At 38.2% G+C, this 11879-nt stretch overlaps 2 protein-coding genes and 1 pseudogene across 2 annotated transcripts in view; 1 reads left to right on the top strand and 2 right to left on the bottom strand.

Moving 5' to 3' along the window:
- Positions 1-11879, bottom strand: part of LOC101984273 — a 398439-nt pseudogene that overhangs the window by 267193 nt on the left and 119367 nt on the right.
- Positions 1-11879, top strand: part of LOC101989836 (zinc finger protein 431-like) — a 257504-nt gene that overhangs the window by 172405 nt on the left and 73220 nt on the right. The gene's annotated exons all lie outside the window — the stretch shown is intronic.
- On the bottom strand, positions 6700-7273 carry LOC101990405 (zinc finger protein 120-like). The gene is made up of 3 exons (XM_026777882.1): positions 7265-7273; positions 6960-7086; positions 6700-6764 (listed from the first exon to the last, which is right to left on the bottom strand). Exons 1-3 carry the CDS (start codon positions 7271-7273, stop codon positions 6700-6702), a joined length of 201 nt encoding a protein of 66 aa, XP_026633683.1.

The following is an 11879-nucleotide window of genomic DNA, read 5'->3' as shown; positions in this document are numbered from 1 at the left end:
GAGGGAGAGGGACTTGATCGGGGGAGGGGGAGGGAAATGGGAGGCGGTGGGGAGGAGGCAGAAATCCTCAATAAATAAATAAATTTAAAAAAAAAGAAAAAAAAGGCAGAGAGAGAATATCCAAGATAACAAAATCAGAAATGAAAAGAGATACATAACAACAGACATGGAAAAAATCCAGAAAATCATTAGGTCATATTTCAAAAATCTGTGCTGCAAAATATTGGAAAACTTAAAGAAAATGGACAATTTTCTAGATAAATATCATTAACAAAATAAATCAAGACCACATAAGCAAATTAAAGACCTAAAACTTCTAAAAAGAAAAAATATAAACAGTCATCAAAAGTCAGCCAACCAAAAAAGCGCAGGATCAGATGGATTCAGCACAGAATTCTACAAAACTTTCAAATAAGAACTAATACCAATATTCCTCAAATTGTTCCACACAATAGAAACAAAAGGAACATTGCCAAACTCTTTTCATGAGGCTATACTTACCCTGCTACACAACCAACACAAAAGCATTACTAAGAAACAGAATTACAGACCAATCTCACCCATGAACACTGATGCAAAAATATTCAGTAAATCACTGGCAAACTGAATCCAAGAATACATCAGAAAAATCATCTACCATGATCAAGTCATCTTAATCCCAGAGAAGCAGTGATGGTTCAACATACAAAAATCTGTCAATGTAATCTATCATAAAAACAAACTGAAAAAAGAAATACTGTCATGATCATATCATTAGATGCTGAAAAAGTCTTTGACAGAATACAACATCCCTTCATGATAAAGGCTTGGAGAGAGCGGGGATACAAGGTACATGCCTAAACATAAACATAATAAAGCAAAACAACAGCCAACAAAAAAACTAAATGAAAAAAATAAAACTCACAGCAATCCCAGTGAAATCAGGTACAAGATAAGGTTGTCCACTCTTTCCATATTTATTCAATATAGTTCTTGAGGTTCTAGCCAGAGCAATGACACAACAAAAGGAGATCAAGGGGATATAAATCAGAAAAGAAGAAATCAAACTCTCACTATTTGCTGATGATATGATAGTTTACATAAACAGCCCCAAAAATTCTACCAAGGAACTTCTACAACTCATAATCACCTTTAGTAATGTATCAGGATACAAGATTAACTCAAAAAACTCAGTAGCCCTCCTGTACACATGATAAATGGGCTGAGAAAGAAACCAGAGAAACATCACTCTTCACAACAGCCACAAATAGCATAAAATATCTTGTAGTAACTCTAACCTAACAAGTGGAAGACTTGCATGACAAAAACTTTAAATCCTACAAAGAAATTGAAGAAGACACCAGAAAGTGGGAAGATCTTTCATGTTCTTGAGTAGGTAGAATTAACATAGTAAAAATGACAATCTTACCAAAAGCAATCTACAGATTCAATTTAATGCCCATCAAAAGTGCAACAAAATTGTTCACAGACTTTGAAAGAAGAATACTCAACTTCATATGGAAAAGCAAATAAATCCAGGATAGCAAAAACAGTCCTGTACAATAAAGGAATTTCTGGAGATATCATAATACCTGACTTCAAACTCTACTACAGAGCTACAGTACTGAAAACAGCTTGGTATTGGCATAAAAATAGACAGAAGGAACAATGGAGCTGAATTGAAGACCCAGATATCAATCCACACACCTGTGAATACCCGATTTTTGACAAAGAACCAAAAACTATAAAACAGAAATAGGAAGCACATTTAACAAATGGTGCCGGCATAACTGGATATCAACACGTAGGATAGTCTCTTGCTATGTACAAAACTCAAGTCCAAATGGATCAAAGACCTTAACATAAAATCAACCACACTGAACCTCATAGAAGAGAAAGTGGTAAGTACACTTGAACTCATTGGTACAGGAGACCACTTCCTAAATATAACCCCAGAAGCACAGACACTGAGAGAAACAATAAATGGGGCCTCCTGTAACTGAGAAGCTTCTGCAAAGCCAAGGACTTGGTCAACAAGACAAAACGCCAGCCTACAGAATGAGAAAAGATCTTCACCAACCCCATATCAGACAAAGAGCTGATCTCCAAAATATACAAAGAACTCAAGAAATTGGTCATCAAAAGAACAAATAATCCAATTAAAAAAATGGGGTACAGATCTAAACAGAGAACTCTCAACAGAGGAATCTAAAATGGCTGAAAGACACTTAAGAAAACATTCAACATCCTTAGCCACCAGATAAATGCAAATCAAAACAACTCTGAGATTCCATCTTATACCTGTAAGAATGGCCAAGATCCAAAACACTAATGAAAACTTATGCTAGAGAGAATGTGGGGTAAAGGGAACACTCCTGCATTGCTGGTGCAAGTACAAACTGGTACAGCTCCTTTGGATATCAGTATGGCAATTTCTCAGAAAATTAGGAAACAACCTACCTCAAGACTCAGTAATATCACTTTTGGGTATTACCCAAATGGTGCTCAATCGTACCACAAGGACATGTGCCCAACTGTGTTCATGGCAGCTTTGTTTATCATAGCCTGAACCTGGAAACAACATAAATGCTCTTCAACTGAAGAATGGAGAAGGAAACTGTGGTGCATTTACACAATAGAGTACTAGAGAGCAGAAAAAAATATGAAATCTTGAAATTTGTGGGGAAATGGATGGTTACAGAAAACATCATATTGAGTGATAGAGAAAGACAAATATAGATACTCATTCCATAAGTGGCTTTTAGACATAAAGCAAAGACAAACCAAACTAAAATTCACAATCCCAGAAAACCTAGACAACAACGAGGACCCTAAGAGAGATATATATGGGTCTAATCTACATGGGAAGTAGAAAAAGACAAGATCTCCTAAGTAAACTGGGAGCATTGGGACCAAGGAAGGGGATGAAGGGGAGAGGAAAGAGGGGAAGTGAAGAAAAATATATAGCTTAATAAAAACAATATAAAAATGATTTGGCCTGCTGTATGCCAGCCACCATGCACTCTTCTTTAGAGATTAGAAGTTGCTTATCAGAATAAGATAATGCACCTGCTAGAACTTCTTCCCAAAAACAGTGCACAGAGGTGGTTAGATGACTGGACTGCTCTTTCTTCCGCCTTTTGACTATATTTAGTGTATATGCTGGCTGAGAAATAAACTCAGGGTTGCTTGGTATTAACCTTCAGTCCTCCCAGTCTATCCTCTGTTTCTGTCTTCATTTCTCTTAATCTAACATTTCCTCAGCCTCAGCAGCCCCTCTGAGGGCACTGCCAGCTGATTTCTGTGACAAAAATAAAATAAATAAATTCTTTGTCTTTGTAGGGTATGGTGTTATAACAAGGTGTTATCACAATGAACATATTTGTAGGGTTTCTCTCCACTATGTATTCTTTTATTTACACAGATATAACTGTGTTACGAAAACTTTTATCACATTGATTACATTTGTAGAGTTTCTTTCCAGTATGTATAATTTTACCTATTTGAAGAATAGAGTGACTTGCAAAGGCTTTGCAACATTGATTTCATCCACAAGGCTTTTCTCAGTAAGTGTTCTTCTAAGTTCTCAGAGATTACTGTGCTGTGTGCAAAGGCTTTATCACATAGATTACACTCATACAGCTTCTTGCCAGTGTTTATTCTTTCCTGATATTGAAGACTACAAAAAGATGCAAAGGCCTCACCATATCAAATACTTTCACAAAGTTTCTCTTCAGTACTAACTCTTTCATGGTGGAGAAGACTAGAGAAATGTACAAAGGTTTTACCATATTAAATATATCCATATGGCATTTCTTAGGCATGAATTCTTTCATGCTTTTGAAGGTGAGATCTATGTGCAAAGGCTTTACTACACTGACTACATTTGTATGGTTTCTCTCTGCTATGTGTTCTCTCATGTACTTTGACATGACCTTGTTGTGAAAAGACCTTATCACATTGATTACATTTATAGGGTTTCTCTCCACTATGTATTCTTTTATGTATCTCGAAATGACTTTGTCTTGAGAAGGCTTTATCACATTGGTTACATTTGTAGGGTTTCTCTCCAGTATGTGTTTTTTTATGGTTTTGAAGACTTTTATTATATGCAAAGGCTTTATCACATTGATAACATTTATAGGGTCTCTCCCCACTATGTGTTCTTTTATGCTCTTGAAGACTACTATGATATGCAAAGACTTTATCACATTGATCACACTTGTAGGGTTTCTCTTTACTGTGTGTTTTCTTATGGATTCTCATACAACCCTGCAGTGAAAAGGCTTTATTACATTGATTACATTTGTAGGGTTTCTCTCCAGTATGCGTTCTTTTATGGTTTTGAAGACTTTCATGATATGCAAAGGTTTTATCACATTGATTACATTTGTAGGGTTTTTCTCCAGTATGTGTTCTCTTATGCTTTTGAAGACTACTGGGATATACAAAGGCTTTATCACATTGATGACATTTGTAGGCTTTCTCACCAGTATGTTTTCTTTTATGTATTTGAAGATAACTGTGGTTGGCAAAGCTTTTACCACATTGAGTACATTCACAAAGTTTCTCTCCAGCATGAGTTCTTTTCTGCATTTGGAGATAGCTATTACGTGGGAAGTCTTTATCATGCTGAATATATCCAGAGAGTTCCTCTCCAGTGTGAAGTTTTTCATGCCTGTGAAGAAAAATGTGATATTTAAATGCTTTACCACATTTATTACATTGATGAATCATTCTTGTCCTATAAATTCATATTACAATTTGGTCTAATTATAAAGAAGATTTAGATCTTAAAGTTTTTCACTTCATTCATATCCATGATGTTCTCCTTCATTATGGGTCATTTTGCATTAAAGATATCTGTGAAGGTAGGATTCTTTATTTAACACAGTACACTGTGTTATTCTGAATAGTTATGCCCCCCCCCCCCGCCATAGACTTACGTGTTGGAATGCTTGGCCCATAGGTAGTGGCACTATTAGAATATGTGCTCTTGTTGGAGTAGTTGTGACTTAGTTGGAGGAGGAAGTGTGTCACTGTGGATGAAGACTATGCTCAGGATGTCACACAGTCTGCTTCTGCTACCTGCAGATGAATATGTGAACTTTCCTCCACCTTCCCAGTACCATGTATGCCTGCATGCCACCATGTTTCCAGCCGTACTCATAATGGACTAAATCTCTGAAGCTCTAAGGCAGCCACAATTAAATATTTTCACTTATAAGAGTTGCTCTGGTTGTAGTTTCTCTTTACAGCCATAAACACCCTAAATAAGAGACTCATATTTATAGCATCATTTTTCTACATAAGGTTTCCCATATATTTCAAGAGAACTGGGAAAACTCAAAACACATTCATAAATTTTTCTATAGTGTGAGTGATACGACATTTTCAAAGTTAACCAGGACAAACAGAAGAATTTCCACATTCCTAGTGCTCACAGGAATTTTCAGCAGCATGAATTTGCTGTAAACTTATATCACATTGAAAAAGTATACTCAAATTGGGGACTACTACATGTTCTAATTGTTCTGGGAGACAGAGAGATGTTGCTTCTTTCCATATCCCTATGCTCACATGGTTTATTTCCATTGTGACATATGATACACCTAGTAAAGAAACCAATAGGTTTCCATATCACATTCATATGGTTTGACTTTTTGTTTCTCATAGTTATGTGTATAGTGACTAAAGTTTCTGCGGAAGAACATTTTTGACTCTCAGACACTGTCATTCTCACTAAACTTAGCCAAGTCAGTAAATGTATATAAGTAATGTTAGCTTACTCTGGATTATTTGCTTCTTAGAAGATTTTTGAACATACATTTATCACCTTTTTAAGGTGTATATATTTCACAGTATCTTTGTACTAGGAAAATAAACAGATTGGAAGTTCTCTGGTATACCTCACATGACGCTATGATTCAAATGGTGATATCTGTTAAGGCATTGTTTCCTTGTCTTCTTATAAAAGGAATGCCTTAAAAACACAAATTAACTAGACATTGAGGTAGATGGTTTGGTGCTAATTTGGTTATCAATACACCTAAAACTGTGCTTGCTTACAATATTGCTTCTCTGTAGCTACAAATTCTCTCCATTCCACTGGCCCTGCTCAACTGGTTCTCGCGACCCACTAGGTCCTGCGCACTAGCTCCCACCACCACTTATAAAACAACTATTGTGAGGCTAAATATTAATTACATACTCTTTGGCCTACTAGCTCAGGCTTCTTATTAATAGCTATGATATCTTCTATTAATCTGGGAATTGTCACGAGGCTGTGACTTACTGGTAAGGTTCTGGCATCTTTTTCCTTTGGCAGATACATGGCGTTTGCTTGACTATTCCTTCTTTCTTCCTCTATCTCTGCTTTGATTTCCTGCCTTGCTATATTCTGCCCTGACATAGGGCAAATTAGCTTCTTTATTAACCAATGGTAATAAAAACATGTTCACAGCATACAGAGGGGAATCACATATCACTTCTCTTTAAAAATTCCAGGATATGCCAGGCAGCAGTGGAGCATGCCTTTAATCCCAGCACTTGGGAGGCAGAGGCAGGAGGAGTTCAAGACCAGCCTGGTCTACATGAGCTAGTTCCAGGACAGGCTCCAAAGCTACAGAGAAACCCTGTCTTGAAAAGCCAAAAAAAAAAAATTCCAGGACACATTAAAATTTCTTCAAAAGCACATTTGTATCTGACTGAACATGAAAATTACCTTCCATATTGAATAGAAATTTGATCAAGTTCTTCAATACTATGGTCTTCCAAATTGTAGCCTAAAACATAATACCAGAAAATATATGAAACACTTCAAAAATTTAAGTTATTATCTTCAATGAACCTTAGAACCATGACTGAATTTTCAACATCATTCTTCCTCTTTCTGAATCAAAATTATAATAGAGAATCAATTATGAAGAAAGTGTTGTCCCCTTATTTATTTTTAAAAATGAAGTAAAATTCAGTTTTACCTATGACAGTGAGGTTCCTGTGGGTCTCCAGCATCACTTCTTTGTAGAGATTCTTCTGTGAAGGATCCAGCAAAGTCCACTCATCCCAAGTGAAATTTATATGCACATCCTCATAGGTCACTCCATTCTAAAATATCCCGTATATGTTTTCAACAGTAAGCATCATACTGACAATACTATAAATGCATACTTCTTTGACAATATATTTATATAATTCTGGTGCTCCTCACACTTATTCCATGACCACAGAAGTTCTAATGCAATCACCAAGTCATTTTAGAAAGAAATAAGACAATGAAATTCACCTCTGTCATTACTGCATATTTTGTTTTTTTTATTCTTATTCTTCTTTCTTTTTTTTTTCTTTTTTATTTTTTTTTATTTTTTTTAAATTTATTTATTTATTGAGGATTTCTGCCTCCTCCCCGCCACCGCCTCCCATTTCCCTCCCCCTCCCCTGATCAAGTCCCTCTCCCTCATCAGGAAGAGCAATCAGGGTTCCCTGACCTGTGGGAAGTCCAAGGACCGCCCACCTCCATCCAGGTTTAGTTAAGTTGAGCATCCAAACTGCCCAGGCCCCCCCAAAGCCAGCACGTGCAGTAGGATCAAAAACCCATTTTACTGCATATTTTGAATAGGATATAGCCTTGCAAGAGAAATACCAATGAATAGACATAAAGGTTGTATTGGCTTATGCCTTTACTCCAGCATTTGAGACACCAGCAGGTGTATTTCTGCTGTGAAATAATCTTTTCGTACACTATAAATATGTATTGCTCTCATTGACTAATAAAGAGCTCGCTGGCCTATAGTTGAGTGGGAGGATAGATGAGAAAACCAGACTAAGAGGATGCTGTGGGGGGCTAAGGAGGGTAGAGGCACAAATAAGAGTCACCAGAGACAAAGAGAATAGAAATTCTATATCAAGAAAAGGTAACAAACCACATGGCAAAGCACATTAGCCCATTCCCCTAAACTTTCTGGCCATTCAGTGGGGCCTTACCCCTGGCTGCTGCCTTACTCTTCTTATCCCATCCCAACTTGCCCCCCCCAAGCACCCTTCTCCATCTGTGGGGTCATAGGATTCCCCAACTCAGCCTGATTCAGGGCTGAGGGGCTGAGGACAAAGTGATGAGGGCAAATGCTGCAGGACTTTCTTTGTCCCACTGAGCCTGCAACCAACAATCACGCCCTTTTGTCTGCGAGGTCCCTGGCCAGCAAATGGCCCGGATCCTGTACCAGAAGATCCGTCCTTCTGGAGGGGTGAGTGATTGCCCGACCAGTGGCAGGACTGATGCCCCGAAAGGGGAGCTCAGGCACCCCACCATTCCCCTAAACTTTCTAGCCATTCCACGGGGGCTTCCCACCTGGTTGCTGCCTTACTCTTCTTATCCCCTCCCAACTTGCTTCCCAAGCACCCCTCTCCATCTACAGGGTCATAAGATTCCCCAACTCAGCCTGCTTTGGGGCTGAGGGTCTGGGGACAAAGTAGTGAGGGCAAATGTTGAAGTAGTTTGTCACACTGATCATGCACCCAAGCCACCATGCCCTTTTGTCTGTGAGGTCCCTGGCCAGCAAGCGGCCCAGATTCTGTACCAGAAGTTCCGTCCTCCCAGAGGGGTGAGTGTGTGCCCAACCTGCGACCAGATGAATGCCCTGGAAAGGGAGCTCAGCTTGCCGCCCCAGCATCCCTTTCCATCTGCGGGGTCATAGGATCCTCCTACTCAGCCTGCTTCAGGGCTGAGGGGCTGGGCATCAAGTGGTTAAGGGCAACTACTGCAGGAGTTTCTTTGTCCCACTGAGCCTGCAGCCAGCAAGCATTCCCTTTTGCCTGAGAGGTCTCTGGCCAGCAAGTGGCCTAGATCCTGTACCAGAAGATTTGTCAGTCTGGAGGACATTTAAAGGAAGAGATGGGCAGGCACCAATACAAGAATTCCTCCAACAATCTGAAAAACAACATGATAATACCAGAATCCAGTGAACATACAACAGGAAGACTTGAACACCCTAATCCAGAAGACGTAGAAAAAATAGACTTTAAATGTAACATTATGAAAGTGATAGAGTCCCTTAAACAGGAAGTGAAAAACTCCCTTAAAGAAATGGATGAGAAGAATAACAAAAAGTTGGAAGAAATGAATAAATCTCTCAAATATACCCTAGGAAAAGAAGAAAAAGCAATCAAATAGGTAATGGAAACAGTTCAAGACTTGAAAACTGAAACAGAGGTAATGAAGAAAACACAAACCGAGGGACAGCTGGATATGGAAAATCTAGGTAAACGATTAGGGACTACAGAGACAAGCATAACCAACAGAATACAAGACATAGAAAAAAGAATCTCAAACACTGAAGATACTATAGAAGAAATAAACTCATTGATCAAAGAAAACAGCAAATCCAACAAATTCTTACCACAAAACATCCAGGAAATCTGGGACACCATGAAAAAACCAAACCTAAGAATAATAAGGGTAGAAGACAGAGAACAATTACAGCTCAAAGGCTCAGAAAATATATTCAACAAAATTATAGAAGAACACTTTCCCAACCTAAAGAAGGATATTCCTATGAAGGTACAAGAAGCATACAGAACACTAAATAGACTGAATCAAAAAAAAAAATCCCCTCATCATATAATAATCAAAACACAAAACATACAGAATAAAGAAAGAATATTAAGAGCTGCAAAGAAAAAAGATCAGGTAACATATAAAGGTAAACCTATCAGAATTACACCTGACTTCTCTATGGAAACCATGAAAGACAGAGGGTCTTGGATAGATGTGCTGCAGAAACTAAGAGACCATGGATGTAAGCCCAGTCTACTATACCCAGCCAAGCTTTCTCTCACCATCAATAGAGAAAACAAGGTATTCCAGGATAAAAAAAAAATTAAACAATACGTAGCCACAAACCCAGCCTTATAGAAAGTAATAGGAGGAAAATCACAACCCAAACAACACCCACAATAACTTAGACATCTAACAACCCTCCACAAGCACAAAGGATAGAGAAGCAGAGAGGGAAATCAGAGAAACTTCACCTTTCACGATAGCCACAAATAGCATAAAGTATCTTGGGGTTACACTAACCAAGGAAGTGAAAGATCTATTTGACAAGAACTTTACGGCTTTGAAGAAAGACATTGAAGAGGACACCATAAAATGGAAGGATCTCCCATGCTCTTGGATGGTAGGATCAACATAGTAAAAATGTCATTTCTACCAAAGGCAATCTATAAATTCAATGCAATCCCTATTAAAATCCCAACAAAATTCACAGACCTTTAGAGAACAATAATCAACTTTATATGGAAAAACAAAAAACCCAGGATAGCCAAAACAATCCAATACAATAAAGGAACTTCCGGAGGCATTACCATCCCTGACTTCAAACTCTATTACAGAGCTACAGTAATAAAAACAGCTTGGTATTGGCATAAAAACAGAGACGTTGACCAATGGAATAAAATCGAAGACCTGGATTTAATCCACACACATATGAACACCTGATTTTCAACAAGGAAGCTAAAAAGTATACAATGGAAGAAAGAAAGCATCTTCAACATATGATGCTGGCATTACTGGATGCCAACCTGTAGAAGAATGAAAATAAATTCGTATCTATCACCATGCACAAAACTCAAGTCCAAATGGATTAAAGACCTCAATATAAATCTGACCAAACTGAACCTGATAGAAGAAAAAGTGAAAAGTAGATTGCAACTCATGAGCACTGGAGACCACCTTCTGTATAACCCCAGTAGCACAGACAATCAGAGCAACAGTGAATAAATGGGACCTTCTGAAACTGAGAAGCTTCTGTAAAGCAAAGGACACTGTCATTAAGACAAAAAGGCATCCTACTAAATGGGAGAAAATCTTCACCAACCCTGCATTAGACAAGGTCTGGTCTCCAAAATATATAAAGAACTCAAGAAACTGGACATGAAAATTCTAATTAACCCAATTAAAGAATGGGGTACTTAACTGAAAAGAGAATTTTCAGCAGAAGAAGTTCAAATGGCCAAAAGACACTTAAGGTCATGTTCTACCACCTTAGTGATCAAGGAAATGCAAATCAAAACAACTTTGAGATACCTTCTTACACCTGTCAGAATGGCTAAAATCAAAAACACCAATGATAGCCTATGCTGGAGAGGATGTGGAGTAAGGGGAACACTCATCCATTGTTGGTGAGAATACAAACTTGTGCAACCACTTTGGAAATCAGTGTGGCGGTTTCCCTGGAAATTGGGAATCAACCTACCTCAGGATCCAGCAATATATACTGGGGATATACCCACGAGATGCCCAATCATACTAAAAAAGCATCTGTTTAACTGTGTTCATAGCAGCATTATTTGTAATTGCCAGATCCTGGAAACAACCTAGATGCTCCTCAATGAAAGATTGGACAAAGAAAGTGTTGACTATATACACATTAGAGGACTACTCAGAGGTAAAAAAATAATGACATTTTTGAATTTTGCATGCAAATGGATGGAAAATAGAAAACACTTTACTGAGTGAGATATCCCAGACCCAAAAAGATGAATATGGTATGTACTCACTTATTAGTGGACTCTAGCCATAAACAAAGGACATTAAGCCTATAGTTCACAAGACTAGAGAAGCCAAATAACAAGGTGAACACAAAGAAAAACATATATAGATCCTCCTGGAAATTGGAAGCAAACAAGATTGCCGGGCAAATGTTGGGAGCATGGGGGTGAGGGTAGGGGTGTAGTAATATGAGTGGTGGGGCTGCGTCCCCAGCACCCCGCTGCCCACAAGGCTAGCTTTACCAGAAATAATTACACGGACACTGTATTCTTTTAAACACTGCTTGACCCATTCTCTTCTAGGCTAATTCTCACATATTAATTTAGCCCATTTCTAATCATCTGTGTGTAGC

This window comes from Microtus ochrogaster, unplaced genomic scaffold (assembly GCF_000317375.1).
Source record: "Microtus ochrogaster isolate Prairie Vole_2 unplaced genomic scaffold, MicOch1.0 UNK89, whole genome shotgun sequence".
NCBI lineage: Eukaryota > Metazoa > Chordata > Mammalia > Rodentia > Cricetidae > Microtus > Microtus ochrogaster.
This window is presented reverse-complemented; position numbering and strand designations above follow the sequence as displayed.